This window comes from Hyaena hyaena, unplaced genomic scaffold (genome assembly GCF_003009895.1).
Source record: "Hyaena hyaena isolate Hyena2069 unplaced genomic scaffold, ASM300989v1 scaffold_94, whole genome shotgun sequence".
Classification (NCBI taxonomy): domain Eukaryota; kingdom Metazoa; phylum Chordata; class Mammalia; order Carnivora; family Hyaenidae; genus Hyaena; species Hyaena hyaena.
The window spans coordinates 2,288,669-2,314,126 of NW_024080726.1; the positions used below are offsets into that span (position 1 = coordinate 2,288,669).

At 56.0% G+C, this 25,458-nt stretch overlaps 1 protein-coding gene and 1 long non-coding RNA gene across 2 annotated transcripts; both read left to right on the plus strand.

The window, feature by feature from the left end:
* Positions 1 to 205: 205 nt before the first annotated feature.
* GPR157 (G protein-coupled receptor 157) lies at positions 206 to 18,256 on the plus strand. The gene is made up of 4 exons (XM_039234995.1): positions 206 to 709; positions 13,253 to 13,466; positions 16,195 to 16,389; positions 16,776 to 18,256. The coding sequence occupies exons 1-4, from the start codon at positions 327 to 329 to the stop codon at positions 16,989 to 16,991; spliced, it is 1,008 nt and encodes a 335-aa protein (XP_039090926.1). The 5' UTR covers positions 206 to 326; the 3' UTR covers positions 16,992 to 18,256.
* A 94-nt stretch (positions 18,257 to 18,350) lies between these two features.
* LOC120233642 lies at positions 18,351 to 20,019 on the plus strand. The gene is made up of 2 exons (XR_005528874.1): positions 18,351 to 18,565; positions 18,803 to 20,019. It is a non-coding gene; the product is annotated as an uncharacterized LOC120233642 (long non-coding RNA).
* Positions 20,020 to 25,458: the final 5,439 nt, after the last annotated feature.

The window sequence follows — 25,458 nt, forward strand, 5'->3', positions numbered from 1 at the left end:
AGAGCGTGGGGGCGTGGCTCGGGGTCTGGGCTCCTGGTCTCAGAAGGCTCGCGGGGGCCACGGGGCGGGGCGTGAGGGCGCGGGGGCGGGGCGAGATGCTGGGACCTGGGCGGGACGGGAACCGGACCCGCGGGCCACGGGGCGGAGCCTGGGGGCTGCGGGGGTGGTGCTAAGGGGCGGGGCCGCGGTCGCTGGCCCAGAGAGAGGGGGAGGGGCCGGGCCCCGAGCTGTGGGCGCGTCGGTGCCCAGACGGCGGCGGCGCCCGCACGGGCGGCCCGGCCTCTGTCCCCGCGGCGCCGCGGCCGCCGCCCCCTGCCCGCCCGGCCATGCCGACCCCCGCGCCGCCCACCGAGCTGCTGCCGTCGGAGCGCGCCGTGGTGCTGCTGTCGTGCGCGCTCTCCGCGCTGGGCTCCGGCCTGCTGGTGGCCACGCACGCCCTGTGGCCCGACCTGCGCAGCCGGGCACGGCGCCTGCTGCTCTTTCTGTCGCTGGCTGACCTGCTCTCGGCCGCCTCCTACTTCTACGGGGTGCTGCAGGACTTCGCGGGCCCGTCGTGGGACTGCGTGCTGCAGGGCGCGCTCTCCACCTTCGCCAACACCAGCTCCTTCTTCTGGACCGTGGCCATCGCCCTCTACCTGTACCTGAGCATCGTCCACGCGGCGCGCGAGTCTCGAACCGGCCGCCTCCTCTGGGCCTTCCACGTGGTCAGGTGGGTGACAGCGGCGCTGCTTTCCCTCGAGTCCCCGCCCCCCGACGGGGCCCTGCCTTCTGCCCCTGTGGCGCCCCCGGCTTGGTCGGATCCCTGGCGGGGGGCCCAGCGGGGCGTGTCTGCTCGCGTTAGGGGGCAGCCCCGGGGCCAGCGGGACGATGCAGGTGGAGAGCTTGGACCTGTCCTGAGCATCAGCACAGAGGGCGCCCCTTCCTGCCCGTCCTGGCCCGAGCCTCCCAGCGCGAGCTGGGTGCCTCAGCGCAGCCCCTTGGAGGGTGGGGAGCCAGAGCTAGGCCCTCATAACTTGGAAGACACCTTACGCCTTTTGCCTCCTGCTTCCCTGAGTTCTGGCCATCTCTGCTGCCCACGGGGAAAGCGCTGGCTCCCAGGCTGACAGATGAGTGAGGCGCGGCCGCTCCCAGTCCCCACCCTGTGCCACCGGAGGTGTGATGCATTCAGCCACTCCCAGGCCAGCTGCCCTCTGCCAAATGCAGTGTCTCAGCTGTAAGATTTACAAAGGACGGTCTTCAATATTTTGTCTTTGCTCATCTCTAGACCCGGACGATCTTGACTTTCTAGGGTTCAGCGTCTCTGAGGGTGGGGTCAGTGGCAGAATCTGGTCTGGAAGAGCCCCCTCCCCCGCCTGGAGTTTATGGGAGTTAGGGTAAACCCAGGCGTGCCCTGACCTGGCATAGAAGCATCTCATTAGGTCACCGTCATCTGTGGAAGAAGGGTGGCCCCTTCCTGGTGTCATTTCAAGATTCTAACATCTGATGGTGTCCTGTGCTGCACCCAAGGCAGGAATCTTATAGGGCTTGTTTCCCCTTTCCTTCTCCCAGATAAGAGCACCAAAGACTGGGGCGCCTGGGTGGCCCGGTCGGTTGAACATCCCACTCTTGCTTTTAGCTCAGGTCATTATCTCATGGGATCGAGCCCATCACCGGGCTTTGTGCTGAAAGCGTGGAGCCTGTTTGGGATTTTCTCTCTCCTTCCCTCTGGCCCTCCCCCCACTCTCGCTCTCTCTCTTTCAAAATAAATAAATAAATATTAAAAGAAAAAGTGCACTCAATGCTGCCCTAATTATAGGACATCTCTGTCAAATACTTGAGTGCTTTCCATGGGACTGAGGACACTCAGCTCTGGTAGAGACAGGTCACCTGGGTGTCACAACGGTGAGATCACAAGCCTGCAAGCGTCACTTGACCTCTAGGTCTCAGAACTGCTGCATGAAGGCCAGCTGGCCCTTGGGAAACTAAATGGCCTGCTTCTCAGCTGTTCATGTCAGAGGTTTTGCAAGGAGTGAGACAGATGCTGTGGAGACACGGGGGCGCCTTACCCCCCTTGCAGCAACCCCTGAGCTCGGTATCCACAGCAGAGACCCAGGCCCTAGCAGTCTGGTTGGGTGTGGGCGTCATGCAGACCAGAGCTCACGTGTACTTGAGAAGGAACCTTAGACTGGACCTTTCTGAGCCAAGAGTCTCTTCTCTTTTTCTCCCCTCTTAAAAAAAAATATTGAATACAGTATATTTTTTTAAGTGGTAAAGAGAACCTAGTATAGATCCTATAGAAGGTACATTTCCTAATGAACTAGAGTTGGGAGTTCCTCCAGCTCAGTCCCGGGGGTATTTTCTGTGATGCTTAGGAAAAGTCTCCTAAGAAAGCCCCTATCTTTTGTTTTTTTAATAGTTTATTTGTTTTTGAGACAGAGAGAGACAACACGAGTGGGGAAGGGGCAGAGAGAGAGGGAGACACAGAATCTGAAACAGGCTCCCAGGCTCTGAGCTGTCAGCACAGAACCCGATGCAGGGCTCGAACCCACAAACTGCGAGATTGTGACCTGAGCCAAAGTCGGACGCTTAACCAACTGAGCCTCCCAGGCGCCCCAAGAAAGCCCCTTTCTTAAAGAAGGGGGTTGTTCACTGAAACAGGCTCCCAGGCTCTGAGCTGTCAGCACAGAACCCGATGCAGGGCTCGAACCCACAAACTGCGAGATTGTGACCTGAGCCGAAGTCGGACGCTTAATGAACTGAGCCTCCCAGGCGCCCCAAGAAAGCCCCTTTCTTAAAGAAGGGGGTTGTTCATCTTGTCCATTGAATGTGATCCATCTACTTCTTAAAAGAAAATTACCAGAAAGAGAAGGAGAAAATTACCTATATCCGAGCTAGAGAGGGAGAATGACAATTTATGTTCTGGAGTGTTCTCTTTCTGAGGCTTAGTGCTTAGCACCTCACTGGACTAAGAGAATCGGTAGAAAACCTGTCTAACAGGTTTAGTCATTGACCAAGATCCTCCCGGCCTGTCTTGCTAATGACCTTGCTAAGGCCTCTCCAGCAGCTTTCCTGGGCATATGAGCATATAATTGTTAAAGACCTGTCAGCAATCTCATCTTCAGACAGAGGCTGCGTCGTCATCCACTTTTTAACCATGTCAGACTGCTGAAAATCCATCTTCTTCAATCCTTCAGTTGATTATGTCTATTGTAGTTTTTATGAAATGATTTTTTAAACGATTTTATTTTTAAGTAATCTCTATGCCCAGCGTGGGTCTTGAACTCATGACTCCCCAGATCATGCTCTACCAACTAAGCCAGCTAGGCGCCCCTGAAATGATTTTTTTTTTTCAAAAACCAACAGATATCCTGATAAGTGACAAAGGACACATCCAGACACAGAGTCAAAATGGTTCATAAATCTATGTGGGGAAAAGGTTACTCCACTCATACTCAAACTAATGCAAATTATTTAACAATGAGGTGCCGTTTTGTTCTTAAATTAGAAAAAAATAGTGCAGTAGAATACTACCACAATAAATGCCAATAAAACAGGTATTTTCCTACGTTATTATCGATAACGTTGACTGGAATAATCCACGTAAAAAGTACTCCTTGATCTGCTAATCCTATTTCTAGGATCCTGTATATCTCTAAAGGGATTATCCAGAACACATTCAACGGTGTGTATACAGAGGAGTTTGTGTGAGAATTTGGAAGCAACTTGACTGTCAAAAAATCGGGGAATAGTAGTTTACAAGTTACATCCTACCGGAAATGTGACACAGCCGTGATACTGGCTGTGAACTCTTCCCGTCATGTTTTTTGAATGGCCTGATACAATGTTAAGTGAAAAAAGCCATCCATAAAACTGAATGCAACCGTGTAAAGCGGGAGGCCGGATGGAATCCTGCCCATACACCACTTTCCGGAAAGTTCCTTGAATGCCCCCTGAGACTCCATTGTAATAACTTGACCAGGTTCCCTTTACAGAAAGACTTTTCTCCCCCCCTTTGGAGAAGGGCAGCCAACACGTCATGCGCGCGTCCGGCTTCTGACATCTTGCCAGATGCGGGTTCGTTCCTTAGCCCGCTGGTCACCGGTAACGCAGGGGCCGGGCCAGCCGGTCACCCTCCAGTCACAGCTGGTGAGAGACTTGCCCCAGGTCACAGAGCCATAAGTGGGAGGCTCAGGGCTGCACCTCCCAGGGTCGGTCTTCCGTTTCTGATCCCATCTTGCCTCTTGGCCTGCCGATAATTTTTAAAATTGAGATGTCATGAGACAGTTTATTTCGGGCTTTCCAGATTTGCACCATTATTAACATTTTCTCACGTGAGCTTTGTCCTCTGCAGTCATTTTTCTGGACTCACTTAAGAGTAAGTTGCAGACTTGGGGCCCCTGGGTGGCTCTAGGCGGTGGCATGGCCAGTGAGGGCTCAGGTCATGATCTCACAGTTTGTGAGATCGAGCCCCACATCGGGCTCTGCTGTCAGCGCGGAGCCTGCTTCGAGAGCTCTGTCTCCTCTCTCTGCCCCTCCCCTGTGCGTGTGCTCTCTCTCAAAAAAAAAATATTAAAAAAGAAAAAAGAGTGAGTTGCAAACGGATGTCCCCGGAACCCCGAAGTCCTTTAGTGTGTATTTCCAAAAGAAAGGAACGGCCTCTGAAGTAACCACACGCCCCTTCCCAAAGCAGGAAAACAGCACAGCACGGAACGATGTTCTCCGACGGTGGACGTCACAGAGATTGTGTCTTCTGCGAACGTCCCCGACAGCACAGGGAACCGTGGGCTTGGGTTTGACTCAGCTGTCAGTTCTCTTTATTCCCCTTCAAAACCTGCAATAGTTCTTCTGTCTTTCCTGGTGTTTCACAACACTGACTTTTGAAGAGTACAAGCCTGGTTGTTTTGTTTTAATTTTTTTATGTTTATTTTATTTTATTTTATTTATTTTTAAATATTTTTATTCATTTCTAGGAGAGAGAGAGAGAGAGACAGTGTGAGCAGGGGAGGGTCAGAGAGAGAGGGAGACACAGACTCTGAAAAAGGCTCCAGGCTCTGAGCTAGCAGTCAGCACAGAGCCCGAAGAGGGGCTCGAACCCACAAACAAAAAGATCATGACCTAAGCGAAAGTCGGACGCTTAACCGACTAAGCCACCCAGGCGCCCCATGTTTATTTTATTTTTGAGAGAGCGAGAGAGACAGGGTGCGAGCAGGGGAGGGGCAGAGAGAGGGAGACACAGAGTCCAAAGCAGGCTCCAGGCTCTGAGCTGTCAGCACAGAGCCCGACGCGGGGCTTGAACGCACGAACCGAAAGATCATGACCCGAGCCGAAGTCGGAGCTCAACCGGCGGATCTGCCCAGGCGCCCCTGAAGAGTGCAGGTCTGTTTGGCAGAAGGTCCCTCTGCCGGGTTGCTGGGTGCTTCCCCACGAGTGGTTTCGGGTTCTGCGCTTGGGCTGGAATCTCACAGATGCGCGCGCTCTTCTCGTCCGTCCCCGCTGACCTTGACTCCTCCCGCCATCTGGTGATACTAACTTTGATCGCCTGATCAAAGCAGGTGCGACAGTTTTGCACTACAGTTACTGTTTTCCCTTTTGTGATTAGTAAGTATCTTGTTGCGATAAAGATCCTGTCCTTCCTCAAACTTTACCCGTGCAGCATGCGTTGAACCTGACACTGACAGTATTCTGAAGTGAATTTCCTGTTTTTTGTTGCCTTTTTAAGGCTCTTTGAGAATAGGCAGCATTAAAGGGAAGGCCCTGTAGTTTCTTAGCTGTTGAGGTGCCTGATACTGACTCCCCGTGTTTTACATTCATGCAGATATGCATCTGGGACTGTACCATTCGTTTGCACCTAAGAAAGGCCTCGCTGCGGTGGGTGGGGGCAGTGCTCTCTTGGTCAGATAAGCCACGTTGGCCACAACCTCCCCCCCCCCCCCCCCCCCCCCCGTCCCCCTGGGGAATGCGCCCTGCCTTTCAAAAGCCACGGTCAGCTCCAGTCCCGCACAGGGCGGTCCGGGTCAGCGAACCGTCTCCTGCACCTGGTGCTTCATTTCACCCAATCGGAAGGAAGGGTCCTGGCCCCCTCAAGCAGTCGTAGGGTTCTGGCATCCCTAGGGTGGGAGAGGGTGTGGGCAAGGGGCCCACCCAGTCTCCAGAGGTTGCTGGGGGGGCAGTTCTGGAGGAAGAGTCTATGCAAATTCACCATCAGGACCCCTGCCGTGGGGGGAGGGGCGCCTGGGTGGCTCAGTAAGTTAAGCTTGATTTCAGCTTAGGTTATGATCTCACGGTTCATGGGCTGGAGCCCCACTTCAGGGCCTGCGCTGACAGTGCGGAGCCTGCTTGGGATTCTTTCTCCCCCTCTTCTCTATCCCCCTCCCTGGCTCCAGCCCAAAATGAATAAATAAACTTTAAAAAACAAACAAACCAAGAAGACCCATGCTGTGGGGAGCGGGAAGTTCTAATGTAGACTAAAGGGGAAACGTGGGCCATGAAGGGGAAGAGCCTCTGAGCTCTCTGATGGGAAACTAGCTCACCGTGGGGACCCGGGGCGAGGCTCCGGGCAGGTGTGTCTGACGGAGGGGTGTGTGTAGAAGCTGCATGAACAGCACCCGTGTCGGGCAGTGCTCCCCCAAATAGCAGGCGTCGGACTGGCTTTACCTGTTCCCCCTTTAGAGTCCTCAGGTCTCTGCACAGCGTTGTGTGTTCACCAGAGGCTGTGAGAGAGCAGAGGCTACCCTTGACCTTCCTACCCAGGCAAGGCCAGGTCCTGGACGGGCAGGAGAGCATTTCTGAGCGTTGCAGGCTCACTCCCTGCTGCCCACTAGCCCCGGGGCTGCAGAAGGCTTGCAAGGGCGGGGCGGGGGGGTGCCTCAGAGTTCCTTTGGGCACCCCACTCCCTCCCGCGGCCAGAGCTGCCACCTCCTGGTGGCCCGGGCCTTGGCTGACTCCCTGGCTTCTCCAGCCGCCTACCCCTCTGCCCTACACTCGACAATAAGTGCCCATTGTTCCAGGGAAGAAAGCTCTAGGCTGCCCCAGGGCCTTGTGACTCCTTTCACCAGGCCCGACTCCCTGCAGCTGCGCCTCCCTCTGGGCCCGGCCCTGTTCTGCTACAGGAGCTTTCTAAATTGGCACAGTGTTGCCCGATAGTTTTGTTCTCAAGGCAGTTTGTGAGTTAGCAGGCCAGGCTTTCCGGAGGCAGCCCAGCTTGTAGACCAGGCACCGGGAGAGGGCCCTGTTCCTTTCCCAGGAGGGGCCAGCCCCCTTTCAGAAAGGTCTGTAGGAAGAGTGAGGTTTGGGGTGGGGACAGATGACTGAGCAAGCTGACCTTTCAGTGGCGGGTGGAAGGGTATTCCCGTGTGTGTGCTAAAGTGGAACTGTGCCTTTCACTGCAGGGTCCCCCTCCCCCATGACTCTGGTGGGAGGGGTTGCAGAGATCACTTAACAGAAGATCCCCATGTGGGAAGAGCTGGGGACTCCGAGGGAAGCCCAGAGCATCCCTGTCCTGGGGACAGGCGGCCCACTCACGGTCGTCTGCCGCATGCCCGGAGCGTCGGAGGGTGGGAGTGGCTTGCGCACCACCCGGCTCTCGCACCACCCGGCTCTTCCCATGCGGCTTCTGGTTCTGCCTGTCTGGACAGACTGACAAACAAAAGGATGTCAAGTTCCAAGGAAGAGCTGAGCTCAGGGTAGATCTGAATGGCTTCTTGTGCGTCCAGCCCTCCCCGAAGCTTACCGAGGGCCCCCCACCAGCTCTGTCCGTCCTCATGGGGTGGGGTCCCCGGGAGCTGGCACACGCCTCTCGTGCATAGTTTGTAGAAAGCCTCTCCGTTCGTCTGCTGGGGCGGCCCTGACAACGTACCCCAGACTGGGCGGCTCAAACAAGAGAAACCAATTTTCTCACAGTTCTGGAGGCTGGAAGTCTGAGATCAAGGTCAGCAAAGTTGGTTTCCTCCGAGGGCAGGGCTCTCTCCTGGGCCTGGTGATGGCCGTCTACACCGTGTGTCTTCACATGGTCCTGTGTGTGTGTATGTACCCCAATCTCGTTGAAGGACAGCAGTTGTGCTGGCTGGGGCTCACCATACAGACCGTTCTAACTTGGTCACCTCTCTAAAGAGCCCCATCCCCACTACTGTCACCTCCTGAAGTACTGGGCTTAGGACGCCGACATATGCATGTTGAGGGGCACACGACTCAGCCCTCAACCGCCTCCGAGGGAGAGAGGCCGGCTTGGAGTCTGGCCTTCATTTCGGGGTGAACATGAGGGAGGGCGTGCGGGCACCTCGCGAAGAAGCTCTAGGCTACCCCTCAGAGTGTCGTCTTCGAATTCCCTCCCTCCATCTAGGGGCCCCCAGCCCTGCTTCTCAGAGCCACAGGTTTGGAGAGAAAGGGCCTGACCAGTCACCTGCTTTCATCCTGTCCCTCCCCCAACACCTTCCAAGCATCCCCTGCGCATGGGCCCAGCTGCCAGTTCGGCCCTCGGTTTGGGTGCTGAGCAGACACCCTGACATTTCCTCCAGCCGCCCGAGCCCACCTCCCAGGCCGGGTCCCAGCCCGACCTCATCAAGAGTCTTGAAACATTTGAGGCCAGCTCTGGGCCCAGCATCTCCTGGCGCGCCTGGCTCTGGTGCCAGCTGAACCATCTCAGATTTAGAACGTGGGTCACCAGGGTCCACGCAGAGACAGGACTCTCCCCTGGCAGGTCTGACCTGCCCACGTGTGAGCCTCAGGGTGACCCCTCCGGCCACATGAGTTTCTAGGTCATCATCAACCCCAGCCCTTGGTCTTTTTCACGTGTCGTCATTCAACCGTACCAGACTCATAGCGCCTACACTCCGGGCTGGTCACCTGGCCAGAGAACGGCTCAGCTGATCTGAGGTTGCCAAAAATACTGACTTTCTCCTCACTCTATAGGTTAAGGACACAGGGCAGCTTCAGCTCCTTATCTCTTTATCCTCCGTCCAGAGGTGTCCTGAGCCAGCTGGTGAGACCCAGTTGTTAAATTTTAGGGCATTTTGTGAGCTGATTGTTAAATATAACCATTAACAAGAAAGTAAATTATATAAACGTATAAAAAGTTACTTTAAAAAGAGTGACAGAAATACTAAGAACTATATCTTAATGATTGTACTCTTATCTGTACATTCGAGGTTATTTACAACTATTGTTTCCAAGCAATGGAAATACTATCGGAAATACTGCAAATCTGTTCCCAGCTGCATGTGTTGGTGGCTTGAAATTAGTCACTTTGGGATTATTTACACCGTAAAAAAATGGCGGAAGCTCCGGATCAGGGCTTGGTTGTTTTGTTGACTGTGTAGGGCAGAGGTCAGCAACCTTTCCCTGTAAAGAACCAGATAGTAGGTCTTTTCAGCTTCACAGGCAGTGCGATCTCAATCGCAACTCTCCCAACTCCTGTTAATGGCTGAAAGCAGCCATAAACATGTAAACAAGTGAGTGTCAACGAAGCTGTGTTGCAATAAAACTTTATTAAAAAAAAAAACAACAACAGACCAGGGGCCAGATTAGGCCTGAGGGCCATAGTTTGCTGGATGGCAACTTAAGAAGGTAATGGAGAAAATGTTAGCGAAGATTAAGCTCAAAAAGTGTTACTGTGAGAATTTCAGCAGAGACCGTAGCCACACTGGGGCAGGCAGGAAGCCGGGTACCTAAGGGGGTGAGGAGAGGCATTCCAGCTTTTGTCTCGTCTCTTAGGTTTCCCCTTTCACGTTCATCTTGTTAGGGAAGGAAAGTGAAAACACAACCAACTTCACCTCATGGAACTGCTTGCCTTTGCCAACTGTAACCACAGGTATTGGCAAAGATGAATAAACGCAATTTGTGAGACTCCGTTGGCGCTGTAGAATTCACAACCAGGAGTATTGTGTATTCTATTATTACTGACAGCTTGTGTGCTTCACACCTTTTGTATCAGTTACGTTAATAATACGTGGATATGTACATGCATTCCTACGTAACACGCACGCACGCACGCGCACAAATACACTTTTTGTGGAGAGCCGGTTGTGGAGCATCGCCAGCACGCCACCGCCCATACCCATTAAACGACAAGTCTGGCAGGACGTGCTTTGCGAGTCGTCGGGCTCTCCCTCCCTCCCACTCCATTCCCACCCTTCCCTGCCTTACCTCTGCCTACCTCTCTCACTTAAATACCTCCCCAAACAGCTTCTGGCCATCTGTGCCCGCATTCAGATAGTGACTCTGATTGATCAACCCACGTTCTTAAGATATATTTGTTATAATGTTCATTTATTTTTGAGAGAGAGAGAGAGAGAAAGCGCCCATGTAAGGGAGAGAGGGAGACGGAAGATCCGAAGCGGGCTCCACACTGACTGCAGAGCTCAGCCTACCAACTGTGAGATCATGACCCGATTCACCAACTGAGCCACCCACCCGCGTGCCCTCATCAGCCCACGTTCTTAACCCTTGAAAGCCCTCGGCCTGAGCCTTCGGCCTGTTTGGTCCTTCTCTGGCTCTTTCCCAGCACAAACAGCCCCAGGCGCATCTCAGTGCAGGGTGGGGGGGGGCGGGGGCAGTTCCCTGTTAGGCCCGTCAGGATGCTGACAAAGGAGTCCCTGCTGCGTGGGAGCGGCTCCTTCCTCCTGCATGCCTGCCCCGCTCTTCCTTCCTTGCAGCCTGGGGGCCCCCCCTCCGCTCCCAAGGGGCCACGATTTCCCAGCCCAGGATTCCTCCGCGGAACCATAAAGTGGTCAGGACACAAATGACATCAAGATTGCAGTGCTAGTACTTTAAAAAGCCCTTTGCTTCCTTTTCAATGACAATGATATCCTTGCAATGAATAGTTAAGGAGTAAATTGGTGGAAAGCTGTCTCAGTCACTTGGCTCAGACTCCATTCGTTCATTCATTCATTCAGCAGGTCCTTGTTTGGCCCCCACCAGGTGCCAGGTGCCATTCTAGATGCTGGAATGAGCCCTGCGCCTGCCGTCATGGAGCTCATAGCTGTGACCTGTGTCGTCCCCAGACCCCAGGATTGCATGAGGCTTGGAAAGTAACTATTACGACACAGCAGTTTGACGCTGATACATATCAACCTAACAGGTGACTAACTGATAGGACAGGCATTTAAAATGGGCAAACTCCGGGGGCGCCCTGGAGGCTCAGTCGGTTAAGCGTCTGACTTCGGCTCAGGTCATGATCTCAGAGTTCATGAGTTCAAGCCCCGCATCGGGCTCTGGTGCTGACGGCTCAGAGCCTGGAGCCTGTTTCAGACTCTGTGTCTCCCTCTCTGTCTGCCCCTCCCCCGCTAGCACTCTGTCTCTGTCTCTCTCTCAAGAATAAATAAACCTTAAAATTTTTTTTAAATGAAAGAACATGGACCAACTCCTGGGGGTTATTTGGTACCTTTCTCATAACCATTTAATTTCTGTGGGATTTTTTTGCCCCTTCTGTGCCTCAGTGCCACGGAAGACGTGCCACATCCCGCCTCCTCTCCCGCTGTCGGGCGAGCAGACGCTGAGGTGCAGTGACTCTACCCTCCTGCTCCTGTCCAGGCCCCCCAGAGGCCAGGCTGGGGACAGGGCGCAGGGTGAACGGGCACCTCTGTTCTGAAAGTGCCCAGCGCCGAGTCCTTCCCAGGCCCGGGAGCCGGCTTTCTCCCTTCTTTTCAGCCCTAGACGTGCAGCCTTTGGAGAATCTGATTGACTACATCGCTTCTCACTTGGGCAAGACTAACGTGCAGCTTTGGTCTCATCGTTGTTCTACCACTTTCTCTCAAAAAGAGCCTCTCCTGGCTGGCTTTTCAGAAGAGCATGCAGCTCTTGATCTTGGGGTCGTGAGTTCAAGCCCCACATGGAGTAGAGAGATTACTTAAGTAAATAAATAAAAATAAACTTAAAAAGAGCCGCAATTGCTAACACAGAGCTCTCAAAATATAACCGATTTCTGGGGCGCCTGGGTGGCTCAGTTGGTTAAGTGTCTGGCTTCGGCTCAGGTTGTGATCTCCAGGTTCGTAGGTTTGAGCCCCGCGTCGGGCTCTGTGCTGACAGCTCAGAGCCTGGAGCCTGCTTCGGATTGTGTGTCTCTCTCTCTGCCCCTCCCCCGTGCTTACTCTCTGTCTCTCTCAAAATAAACTTTATATCTATGTATCTCTCTCTCTCTCTAACCCATTCCTGAACTAAGCATTTCCCTGAAGACAGTGTCCTGTCTGCATAGTGCCTGTCCTCCAGTGATTGACCCGGGACACAGGCCCGCGGGCCCCGCTCCGGGGGGCAGGCACCACACAGGCCTCCCGCATTCCTGGCGCCGGCGTGGCAGGCCAGGGTCCTGGGCGGCGCCCAGACACACCGACACACGTAGCCGGTCCTGCGCGCCAGACACACGCCAGTCTTTACTGGCGTGTGTTCTCATAACGACCTGCTCTGTTCCAAGCACGGTTACCACCCCCGCTTTGAGGAGAAAAACACTGACGCGCTGGGACCGAGTGGGGGCAGGGCCACAGCCCAGGCTCCTAGCCACCCCGCTGGGCCACCACTGTGTGAAGCTTCTGTGTCCCCCCCTGCCCCGCCCCCGTTGAAAATGCTTTGCAAGCAGACAGGTGGGGCTTGGCCCCCCCTGCTGTGTTGTTAGGGTGAGGCTCTCAGAAAGTCAGCCCTGAGCTGCCGTGATTGGGGCTCCCTGCCCCAGGCTTCATGCTCTCGGGGGCCCCCTTTGACCTTTTCCAGGAACACCCCCTTCCCTTGGCGCCAGGAGGCCTCTGGGCCAGAGGGACGCGTCCACCTGAAGCCCGTGTTCCCCCTTCCAGATCCCGCTGCAGGCGCACAGGGCCCTGGAGCCCCCTGGTCAGGCACCCCAGGCCGCCGGTGTGTGCGCGGGACAGAGGTGGGGGGCTGATTACAGGGTGCGGGTGAGGCACGGGCACATGGGCTGGTGTCCGCACTGGCATGCAGGGCCCTCTGGGGGCAGCGGCCACCTGCCCTCCCCACGCCGCAGCGTTCCTGTGCCGGTCTGCAAGGCCAGCAATTCCAAGTTCGAACCCGGCCCCTGAGGGGTGGGGGGTGCTGTCTGTCCAGGCAGGAGGCCAGGACATCCCTGTGTCCTCTTCCCGGGCCCCGTGACGTCAGGGTGGGCCTGGCAGCGCGTGGGCAGAGCGGAGCTGGGTTGGGGGATCCGAGCATTCCTCCCCCCCTCGCCAGGGATGCTGTGAGGTGCAGGGTTTGGAGAGCACCCAGCGACCAGTCACTCCGCCCCCTGCTGGCCTTGCGGGAGGGGCCTGACCTCGCTTTGTCCCTTGTTCCTCAGCTGGGGGGTCCCGCTGGCCATCACCGCGGCAGCTGTCGCTCTAAAGAAGATCGGCTATGACGCCTCGGACGTGTCGGTCGGCTGGTGCTGGATCGACCTGGAGGCGGAGGACCGCGTCCTGTGGATGCTGCTGACGGGGAAGCTGTGGGAGATGCTGGCCTACGTCACGCTGCCTGTGCTCTACCTCCTCATCCGGAAGCACATAAACCGGGCGGTAGGTACCTGCGGGCCGCCAGCCGCCAGCCCCGACCTCCCGGTGGCCACTGTGGCCCCCAGCCGGGCGCTGGGCTCGGCCACCTAGGGGCCAGGCCAGGACTGTGCATCGTGGGCCGTCTGGTTTGCCAACTCCGCGGCCCTGGCAGGAGTGGGCCCTGGCACTCCTCCGCTGGGGACCAGGAATCAGAGACTGGCTGAGGCCGAGGGGCTCCCCAGACCCACCCCGACCCTGAGGCCAGAGCCACTGTGCGTGGAGTCCGGGAGGCGAGCGCCCCGCGCATAGGCCTCTACTGCCCCCTCCTGGCAGGCCCGGGAGTTGCTCCACCTCGAAGAGAGTAGAGCTGCCCAGGGAGCAGTTGAACTTGGATGCCTCTGGAAGAGGAGGGCGTGGAATTTCGTAATCGCGACACAGAAGCCTCACCGCGTTACCTGTGGTCGTTAAAAGTGTGTCATAAGTCGAGGCCTCTTCAGGGTCTCGGGGGCAATAGCCGTGCTGGCCGGAAATTCAGGCAAAAAAAGCTGTTCCTCCGACGAAGTGGCCAAATTGTTCCTTGTCCTGCGGGCTGTGCGGGCCTGCAGTACCGGCGTCCCGCCGGCGGAGGCGCTGCGGGGCGGGGCGGGGCGCGGTGGGGCCGCAAGGCGACGGCGACAGGGGGCCCAGCGCCAGTTCGGTGCGCGACAGAGCTGAGCGGGGCGACCGAGCTCGGCCGGGGTTCCGGGGCCGCCGTGCGCGGGCCTTTCTCTTGGCCCCTGTGACAGCGGCTGGAACTGCGGGGAGCGGGGCCCCTGTCTGATCTCTCGGGGCGTCCTGTGACTTCCCAGTTTGTACGGGGCTCCCCGCCTCCCACCCGTGTCTTTGGAGTCTAGACCTCGGGATCCCTTTTCACGCAGAGATTTCATTGCCGCCCCCCGCCCCTTCCGGCGCCGCTGGAGTTGCTGACCGACTGGTCTGCAATCTGCCTCCTTGCGGGTCTCCCAGCCGGCGGGAGACCCCCTTCTTGGCTCCTTTTTTCCCTGGGAAGATTCTGGGCTCCCTGATGAAGCCTCCCCAGGCTGCCCCTATGGAGCTGCCCTTATGTGTCGGTGCCTCCCGGTGGGAAACCTGTGAGACCAACCCCCCAGGGCAGAGGGATCCTCTCTCACGAGTCTGCAAGTGTTTCCAGAAAACGGGGAGACTAGCGGGCAGGGCTAGTGTGGGCTGTCCTCTGCCTCCAGCTGGGAAGGAGAGCTAAAAATAAGTGATCTGGAGCAAGCTTTGCAAGGCAGAGGGCAGCCGCCCGCTCCCCAACCCCCAGGCTGCCTGGGTTCTTGGAGGGCCCCCCTGCTCCCCGTTCTTGGAGGGCCTCCCTGCTCCCCTGCTCCCCCCGCCAGGCTCCAGGCTCCATGGGTTCCGGAAGGACCCCCCTGCCCCCCTCTCCCCCCATGAAGTTTAAGTTACTTAAAACAAACAGTAAAAATCCTNCCCCCCCCCCCCCCCCCCCCCCCCCCCCCCCCCCCCCGTTCTGGAAGGGCTGAAGTTGTAGCCTCCGGGGAGGAAGGGAGGAAGCAGTGCCCGGCAGGTGAGCTGCAGCAGCTTGGGTGCTCAGAGGAGCCAAGGCATGTATGTGGCTTCTCCCCTCACCTGGGCATTCAGGGTTCCCGACACAGGGCTGGGCTCAAAAATACGTCTTTGTTGGGAGGACTTTCATCTCTTTTTACAAGTTCAGCTGCGACCTGGAAATGGAGCCTCCCCCTTCCTCTCACTGAAGGGCATTGCCAGGGATCCGGAAGCCAAAAGCCTGTGCCTGCTCCCCCTTTCTGTTCTTCGCCAGCTTTGGGTGGGGCCCCCTCCTTCACAGGCCTTTGCAGCCTAGGGGGATTGCATTCAGGAGGAGAGGAAGGGGCCACCGTAGGCAACAGACCTGCTGCACAAAGATGAATGACATCTAGGAAGGGGGATGGCAAGAGCTACGAAAAAACAGGCGAAAATAAAGGGCCGACTATAGGGCACTTCCTGGGAAATGCCTTTGCGCTTTAAAAGCCGTCGTCAGGCTAGGCCTCCCCCAGGGGGCGACATCGAGCAAAGACTTGAAGAGGGTGAGGGCGTGACAGGTGGGGAACAGCACTCCAGATGGAAGGAACAGCCAGTGCAAAGGCCCTGCGAGTAGGGTGTGCCTGGCAGAAGTTTGGGGAATCACCAGGAGGCCTGAGTGGCTGGAGGAAACCAGGGGAGACCAGTCAGCATGAGGTCAGAGCCAGGCCTTGTAAGGAATGTATGACATGGCGAGACCTTTAAGTGGCAGGTTGGCCGAGCCTGACCTGGGCGTTCAAGGAACCGGGCTCCGTGGAGAACGAGAGTGCGGTGGGAGGAGGCTGGGTGGGGAGGGTGATGGCCGGGAACCATGGCAAGTGCCCAGCGAGGCTGTCATGGTGCTTGGACCAGGCTGCTGGCAGTGGCAGTGGACAGAACATCCACATTCTGGATGTCCTTTGAAGTTAGAGCCCGCAGGGCCTAGGGGTGGGGTGCCGGCTGTAGCAGCGGGTCGGGGCTCCTGGCCTGGGCGACCGGAAGGCCACCATTTCCGGGAACGGGTACCGGGGGCCCAGATCAGGCATTGCCTTCTCCATACAGGCGATCTCAGACGTGCTTCAGACACCCCGGGGGGCGCCGCGCGGCGGGCAGTGGCTGGAGGGCAGACAGGGGAGCCCGCCTGGCTCACGCCTCTTCCCCGTGTCCCCCGACACAGCACGAGGCGCTGTCGGAGTACCGGCCCATCGTCACCGAGGAGCACCGGCTTGGGCGCCACGCCTCCGCGGCCGATAAGAAGCTCATCCTCATCCCGCTCATCTTCATTTGCCTCCGGGTCTGGAGCACCGTGCGATTCGTCCTGACCCTCTGCGGCTCCCCGGCGGTGCGCTCGCCGGTGCTCGTCGTTCTGCACGTATGTGGTGCCGGTCCCTGCCGTCCTGCGCGCGGTGGCTCTGGCGCAGGGTCACGTGCCTTCCCCCCCCCCCACCCCCCGGCCACATAGCAGGTGCATCCCAGTGCACCAGCCAGCACCAGCCGGCCCCGGGCTGGATCTTGGGTCCGCGGTGCCTTCCCCCCTGCCCGGGACAGGGAGCCTCGGTGAGAGAAGGTGGAAGGGCGGTGAGGCTGTCGTGCAGCCCAGGGACCTAAGGTGCCATCCCCAGTGGCCGAGGAGTAGCCCCGGCTGAGCTGACCGCTCCTGTCCTTCCTTTGCAACCCAGAAGACCTGGAGATAGGTCTCCCCCCCGCCCCCCCCCCACCCCGCCCAGGCACTCAGGCCTCTTCTTTTCTCCCTGACAGGGCATCGGAAACACGTTTCAGGGCGGCGCCAACTGCATCATGTTCGTGCTCTGCACTCGCGCCGTCCGAACCCGGCTCTTCTCCTGCTGCTGCCGCTGCTGCCCTTCGCCGCCTCCCGCCCGGAGCCCGGCCGGCCCTCCCAAGGCTCCTGCGCCCTCAGCGGCGGGAGAATCTCAGGGACGCAGACTCACCCCAGATGCACCTCCCATCACCTGAGCTGTTCCCTGCCCGCTTCCGGGCACAGGTGATGTCCACCCGGGGACGGGAGGTTCCGGAGTCCCCGCCGCAGGGCGTGGGGGTGGGTGTCTGCTGAAGTGTTGACTTTCTGCTTTTGAAGCTCTTGACGCCCGCCCGCTGGGGGAGCAGCCAGCAAACAGCTTCCTCTACCTCCTAGACCCCCAGGGGTTTATCCGCACCCACGCGTGTCCTGCTGCACTCGCTCGGAGGGGTGCTCGTCTGCAGGAGGGGTGGCGGTGAGATTCAGGGAAACCGGTGGTGCGCAGTCACTGTTAGGCTGCCCTGCGGTCGGGGGGTCATCAGCCCCGGGGCCACACAGCACTGTTTACAGTTCGGGGGACCACGCCTGTGGGGAGAGCGCAGTGAGATGTGGATACCATGCACCCATCCTAAATAAAGTGTCCGGGGGTGCCAGAGATGCGCCCCCCTCTTAGATGTCTTTTGGTTTGTCGGGGGAGGGGGCAGTGAGATTTCCGAGAGAGGCTAGTTTTTCGCAGAGAGCTTTGCTGGTCAACGAAAGAGCCCTTCAACCAGGTCGGAGGTTTCCCAGTGAGGTTTACACTGTGAGACCAACGGCCCCGGGCAGCCGGGCTCCTTGGGACGCCCCAAAATCTCTCTGTGGGCGGCCAAGCCTTGATGCAGGTTGTGTTTGAATTTCAAGCACAGGCCAAGCCCAGACTCCTCCCTCCACCGGTCACTTAAAATGCAGGTTCCCTCGTCCAGCGCGAGAGCTAGGACAGGGGCAGGAAGAGTCCATGGCAGAGACCCCCTGTGGGTGCCGCTGCCCCCTCGGGTCTGCCCTCGTGAGCACTGAGACGGGGAGGGGCCGGCTTATGCGCTTCCTGCTCTGTTGTGTTTTTTTTTTTCTTTTTTTTTTAATAGGAAAGGTGACCGGAGAGTTGGTGAATGATCCAAATACAGATTCCTCCCTGAAGGGGAAGGTTTGGGGAATTGGTTGGGAAAAGAGAAAAGGATTTGAAATGAGCATCTGCGGTCTCTGTATTCATGGCTCTTCCAGGAACGATTTCCTCTTATTTCAGAAAACAATTTCTCTGTTAAGTCACAGAAGTCACAGAAGCCACAGAAGCCAGGCAGTGATGCAAGTGTCAGTGTAGTGTCACTGCCTTGGGGAGGGAGCATGCCCACACCTGTCCTTCCCTTGGGTTCCATCAGAACTCTGCAAAACCAAAATGGTCTTCTGAGCCTGAAAAATGGTTCTGGATTAAAACCAAAGCCTCATCATACTGTTGATTCCTTTTTTTTTTTTTTAAGTTTATTTATTTACTTAGAGATAGAGAGAGTGCGTGGGAGGGGCAGAGAGATAGGGAGAGAACCGGACATGGCGCTTGAACTCACGGACAGCGAGATCAAGACCTGAGCCGAAATCGGGAGTTGGACGCTTAACCGACTCAGCCGCCCAGGTGTCCTGTTGAATCCTGTTTTATTCTTAAAAGCAAGATCTGTCACAGGAAAAGAAGGGGAAAGGAAGTCGTCAACAGAACTAGGTTCGAAATGCTCTTTTTGAGGTTCCTTTTTTTTTTTTTAAAGAAAAAGTTTTCTTTTTTTTTTTTTTTTAAATATTTTTTATTTATTTTTAGGACAGAGAGAGAGAGAGACAGTGTGCGCAGGGGAGGGTCAGAGAGAGAGGGAGTCACAGACCGAAACAGGCTCCAGGCTCCGAGCTGGCAGTCAGCAAAGAGCCCGACGCGGGGCTCGAACCCACAAACCGCGAGATCATGACCTAAGCGAAAGTCGGACGCTCAACCAACTAAGCCACCCAGGCGCCCCAGAAAAAGTTTTCTTTATGAAAATCCGCAAGAGGTGATCAGCCCCTTAGGGAATGGAAGCCCCGGGCTGCCCTACAGAGAGCGACGTGTCATTGGGCAGTCTCCTCACAGAAATGGCCAGTATAAGAGAACTCCAGGGTCCCCCTAAAGACGATACATCAGGTCATGGGCACACAGCTCGTTAAGGCCCTCACGATAGCTTCTAGAATGGAGCAGATGTTCAGGAAGTTGCTTGCTACAGAAAAGAAGATGGTGCCCAACGGACTTAGCGTGGGGGGCGGGGAGGATGATGTAACAATAAAACCTCAGACGGGACCCTGAGTCCTCGGCTTAGGCTGCAGCGCGGGCTGGCTGCCGGCTGCGGTCGGGGGAGGCCAGCAGCGGGGGCAGGGGCGCAGGAGAATCGCTGGGTGCCTGGGGCTTCCTCCAATTCTCCTTCCACTTGTCTGATGCCCCTGCTGTGCTGTCTGCTTTTGCAAAAACCACCCAGAAGCTGCCCCTGGATATTTCCATTTCAGCTTCCTCCGCCGCCCGCCCCGTCTCTGCAGCAGGTGGATGTGTTACTGTGAGCGGCGGAGAGCCTGTGGGCAGGGCGCGGGCTTGTCCCAGTGCGCGAGCCTGCGGCCAGGGGCCAGGTGGGGGGCAGGGGGGCGACAGCGGCTGTGTCTGTGGTGGTCGGAACTGGATGGCGGTGCCGATGAGGTCGTAGCTTAGGACTGCAGGAGGGGGTCCTGCTTCCGATCAGAGCGAGGGGCTGTGCTCCTCATGCATCTCACTCGGGCCGCAGTGGGCTTCTTGCTCTTCCGTCAGCCTTGCCGTGTCCGCCCACCTGCATCCCTCGGTTACAGACCCGTAACTCAGCCTGGACAGGTGCTCCGGCCCCGTCGCGGGTCCCAGCCCGGCGCCCTCTCTTCTCAGGCACCTTCTGAACCTTGGTTTTTGAATCCGGCTCGCGGGCACTCTCTGCATCTCTGTGCTTCCGAATTGTTTTATGTTTGTTTGTTTTGTCTTTTAATAAAGAGTATTATTTGGTCCGGGCTGAGGGTGCAAACAGCTCTTCCTATGCACACGGCAAGAAGGAACGTTTTCTACAAACTTCCCATCCTGGTTCAGTAAGTGTGAGGTCTTCTGGTGCAGAATTGTAACAAATCGCAGACCGTGTTGGGTCGAGGCCAAAGTCTTGCTATTTTAAATTAAATAAAGTACTTATTTTTCTTTTGCGTGTTTGGTAAACTGACTGCCCGTGATGGGGGTTGGCGGGCTGGGCACAGCCTGGCCTGTGCTGTGGGGCGGCTCCACGTGGCTGGGACCTGGAAACAACATCCGGGCCCTTCTCTGTGGGCAAGTAGAGTCAAGTGGGGGGAGGCACCCCGTTGGCACAGCCAGCTTTCCCTGAGTGTGCGTGCTGGGCTGTCAGGTGTATGGGGGTGGGGGGTGACAGAATGGGGACTGTGGGATCGAGATTCCTGGGCACTGCCCTGTAAGAGACTGACAGGTCCAGGTTCCAAGGACCCAGAGCCTGGAGCTAAACTCTGATCCCAAGATGCTCCAGCACCGAGCCCCTGACCCCGTCCCCTTGCCTGCACCCCTTTACCATGCCACACCGCAACCCACTGCCGTGGCAGCTCCAGGCTGCCTGGTGGCTGGGACACCAGGGCTGTTCTCTCCAAGACCGGCCGCCTCGTGTACACGACTTGCGTAGCCCACGCAACCCCGCGTTGGAGGAATTGGGGTTTTTTTCAACTGCTGCACCTTGGGAACTTTGCTCCCCAAGGGGCTGCCTGTGTCTTTGTTCTGCTCTCTGGGCTTTGTGAGGTTAAAAATGCCTGGACTGTCAAGAGAATGGGGAAGAGAAACCACGGGCGGGGAGGAAACATTTGCAAAAGGCACGGCCGTGTATCTGCGCAAAGATGCGTGTTAGCGAAGTCCATTATCGCCGTCACTTCACAGCAGGTGCAGACCAAGCCACCATGCTAGATGCACTACACACACCGCCATGTAGGCCGGTTATTTATCAGCAAGGTTGGAAAAATAAGATACAGCTGATAAAGAACTGTTATCCAATATATATGATGAACCTTAAAAATTTTTATTTTAAGTTTATTTATTTTGAGAGAGAGAGAAAGTGCCCGTGTGACCGGGAGGAAGGGCAGAGAGAAGAGAAAGAGAATCCCAAGCAGGCTCCGCACTGTCAGCGCAAAGCCCACCGTGGGGCTCAAACCCACAAACTGTGAGATCATGACCTGAGCTGAATCAAGAGTCAGACGCTTCACCGACTGAGCCACCCAGGCGCCCCTACAATGAACTCTCAACGCTCAACAGCAGGAATTAAGAAATGGCCCAAAGGGTGGGTGGCTCTGTCAGTTGGACATCCAACTCTTGATTTCCGCTCAGATCATGATCCCAGGGGCCCCACATCCGGCTCTGGGCTGAGTGTGGAGCTTGCTTGGGATTCTCTCTCCCCCTCTGCCCCTCCCCTGCCTCTCTCTCTAAAATAAAATTTAAAAGGAAAAAGAAACGGGCCAAAGATTTTGACAGACACCTCCCCAAAGAAGATGTACACATGGCAAATAGGTATGCAAAAAGAGGCTCCACGTCACATATCCTCGGGGAAATACAAATTAAAACAACAAGATACCACCGCGCCCCTGTTGAGTGGCCCAAATTCTGCCAAAACCAAGTGCTGGCGAGGGTGTAGAGCCACAGGGACTCCCACTCGCTGCGGTGGAAAGCATCATGGGAGAGCCAGTTTGGAAGACAGCTGGGCAGTTTCGTATAAAAATAAACATACCCCCGCCATACGATCCAGCAACGGCACCTATATTTACCTGCAGTTGAAAACGTAACATCCGCACGAACACCATCCCATGGCTGTTGAGGGCAGTTTTAGTCATAATTGCCCAAACTTGGAAGCGATCAAGATGTCCACCTCCATCAGGAGGTGGACTGATAAAGCGTGGTCCGCTGAGATGATGGAATATCAGAACTGAGAACTGCCACGCCATGCAAAGACATGGATGATACGCATTTAAGTGAAAAGCCAACCTGCAAAGGCCACGTACTGTGTGATTCCAACCAGATGACGTTCTGAAAAAGGCAAAACCATGAAGACAGCACAATGATCGGGGTTTGCCAGGGGGTAGGGGAGAGGGAGGGAGGGATGGGCAGAGCATGGGATTTTCAGGGCGGTGAAAGCACTCCGTGTGGCACTCTGATGATGGATACCCATTAGCACACATTTGTGCAAACTCGCACCGTGTCCGACACCAGGACGGAACCCTGATGGCACCTACAGACTGTGGGCGATGACGCGCCGAAGTGTGTTCATCCAAGGTCACCAGCACTGCACGGCGATGGAAAGTGTCCATAGTGGAAGGCATCTGCGCCTTCCCGTCACTTCCACTGTGAACCTAAAACCGTCCTAAGAATTAAAGTCTTAATAACATGAACTAATTGAAAATACATTGACCAGCCCCTGGGAATGGCTCGCAGCTTTCCTTTACATTAAGTTTGCTAGGAAGATACAACACACAAAGGGGCGCCTGGGGGGCTCAGTCGGTTAATCATCCGACTTCGGTTCAAGTCATGATCAAGTTCATGGGTTCGAGCCCCGCGTCAGGCTCTGTGCCGACAGCTTGGAGCCTGGAGCCTGCCTCGAATGCTGTGTCTTCCTCTCTCTCTACCCCTCCCCCTGCAAAAATAAGTAAACATTAAAAAAAGTTTTTTTTTAAAGACGCAACACTCACAAATTCACACCATGTTGAAACAGCAGTGCCTAGTCCCCCTTCTAGGCAACGACCACTGTGACAAGGTGCTGTGTGCTTAACTGTGACAAAATGGAAGAAGCCCGGCCCGCTTATGCTGAGAAAGCTTCCTGCAACCCTGTGTTCCTTGTGGGGCTCCCCGTCCCTCTCCCTGCCCGCCCCGTCTCCCCTCGGGCGCCCTGCATCACCTCTTCCCTGACTTGCCCGCCCACCCCCTCGGCCAGCTCAGGGAGGTCCTGAGCGCCACCCAAAGCAGTCTGGCCAGGCGGCCCCCGGCTGAACAGCAGGGGCTGTAGGGAACAGCCCACCCCCCGTGTGCCCTCAGGCCGCCCCTTGCCTGGTACCTGTCCCTCCAAGCTCTCGCCAGCCCCCTCACCCAGCAAACAGCACGCCAGTCCACGCGTGTGACGTGCGGGCTTCCTCTCAACATCAACAAGCAATTCTCTGCGCCACCAGCTGGGTGTCGGACGATTCAATTCGATTCTGACCCCCCTCTGCCTGGAGACGGGGCCAGGCCCTGCAGAAGGAAGGTGCGTCGGACAGGACTGCCCCCCCAGCCCCCAGAGGCCAATCTCAAGTCGCCTGCGCGTCTGACCAGCCAGCTATGATCAGGTCCCGACGACCCCATCCTCAGGTTCGATGAGTCCGCTAGAGGGGCGCACGGAACCCAGAAACATTTTACTTACTTGATTACTGGCTGATTCTACATTTTTAAAAATAGTGTTTACTTATTTTTGAGACAGAGAGAGACAGAGCATGAGCGGGGGAGGGGCACAGAGAGAGGGAGACACAGAATCCGAAGCAGGCTCCAGGTTCTGAGCTGTCAGCACAGAGCCCGACGCGGGGCTCGAACCCACGAACCGCAAGATCGTGACCTGAGCCGAAGTCGGACCCTTAAGCGACTGAGCCACTGGCTGATTCTAAAAGAATATGCTCAGGAACAGCCAGATGGAAATGAGGCGCGGGACAAGGCGTGGGGGAGGGGCACCACTCTGCCGGAAACTCTGCATGTTCACTGACTCAGAGCCCCTCCAGACCCCGTCGTTCTGGGGTTTTATGGAGGCTTAAGTACAGGGGCATGATCGATTACATCCTTGGTCACTGGCAATTTAATTCACTCTCTAGCCCCTCTCCCCTCCCAGGAGGTTGACGGGCGGGCCTGAAAGTTCCAACCATCTAATCCCGTGGTCGACTCCCCAGTCTCATCCCCAGCTTTCCTTGGGGCTTTGCCAACAGTCATCACATGGACATAAAGATGCCCTTTCCACTCTCAATACTTGGGAAATTCCAAGGACCTTAGGATCTGCATGCCGAGACTGAGACTAAGACCAAATATATATTCCTATTAAATCATAGTATTGCAGTGCTGTTCCATGCTGTTCCCTCTCCCTGGAAAGTCTTTTTTTTTTTTTTTTTCCTCTTCTTGTCCCGCCTTTCACTTCTGCCCTGAGCCAGCAGACACCGGAAGAGCACCTGCCTCTGCTCCAGGGCCTTCTAAGCAGGCCTCAGGCGGGCGTGTGTGCAGAGACCTCTCTGGCGTGTTCCTGGCACAGGACGGGCCTCTATCAGGGCCAGCCCAGCACACACCCGGAGCTGAAGCCCTTCACATCTGAAAAGTGAGAAGCTTTGGGGAAAGGATGGACTGATTTCCGAATGAAGCCTGTGGGTCCAAAACAAACAACAAAACCATCAGAATCACTTACTGGAGAAGAGTCTAGAATCCAGGCTCTATGAAGAAAGGCTTTGCCTACTGTTATTAGGCCGGACGTTGCTAGTAGCCAATAACTGGCATTCACGGAGCTGTTGCCTAGGTTTGGGGCCAAACGAGGTGGCACTTCTCAGCATAGAGCCCTGGTCAGCTGCACAGGTTGCAGACTAGAATAAAGAAGAGTACTTTTGTGATGGGGCCTTACTGTATCTCAGGGTGAGAGCGGCAACATCGGGATATTAGGTGATATTGTTGAAGTATGGCTTGGGGGGTGTCTCTCAATGTACTTCAATTGGGCAAAGATCACGAGATATTGATGAAATCTGAAGTGGGGTTTGCATGCAAATGGCTAAGAAATCTTGAGATGTCTTTGTTGCAAAAAGGGGGTTTTATTAAAGCACAGGGACAGGACCCTGAGGAGAGACTGGGTGTATACTCTGGGGTTAGAGGAGATAAAGTCAAGAGGAAGTTTCTTTCTTTCTTTTTTTTTTAATGTTTCATTTATTCTTAAGAGAGAGAGAGAGACAGAACATGAGCAGGGGAGGGGCAGAGTGAGAGAGGGAGGGACACAGCATCCGAAGCAGGCTCCAGGCTCTGAGCTGTCAGCACAGAGCCCGATGCGGGGCTCGAACCCACAGACCGAGAGATTATGACCTGAGCTGAAGTCAGCCGCTTACCCGACTGAGCCACCCAGGCGCCCCAAGAGGAACCCCGAGAGGAAGTTTCTTAAAAGGATTTTCATGTGCTAAAGAGGACCCACACATGACTGGAGGCCTGGCTGTTGTCAAGCTAAGGTTGGAGCAAAGCATTACTGTTAAGACAGCTGGGGGTTCCTGAAGGAATATTATATTCCGTATTTGCCTTAAGTATTTGTCAATGGGCTGCAGGTGATAAGGAGATAATTTCACTTGCCACTTCCTTCTTGCCTTTGATCCCTGTCACTGCAGAGGGGAAGGTGATGTGGGGGCTATGGTTTCTGGAAATTAAGCTATTGGCAAGATTGCCTTTTTCTTGTAATTTACTAAGGTTTGTAAACTGATAAGAGACTCAGGCTGTGTTATCTCTATCGTTCAACCATTTGTTTTCTGTCTTTCCCTTTGTTCTTAGGCAGCCGGGAGTGCCTGAGGAGCCTCACCCGTGTCCGCCTGGGGCGGGGTGCAGGGGGTTAGCTTGTGCTTTGCCCTCAG

Coding starts and splice junctions, on each gene's coding strand:
- GPR157 (XM_039234995.1), top strand. CDS start 327: ATGCCGACCCCCGCGCCGCCCACCGAGCTGCTGCCGTCGGAGCGCGCC. Junction 710..13,252: donor TGGGCCTTCCACGTGGTCAG/GTGGGTGACAGC, acceptor CTTGTTCCTCAG/CTGGGGGGTCCCGCTGGCCA. Junction 16,390..16,775: donor CGGTGCTCGTCGTTCTGCAC/GTATGTGGTGCC, acceptor TCTCCCTGACAG/GGCATCGGAAACACGTTTCA.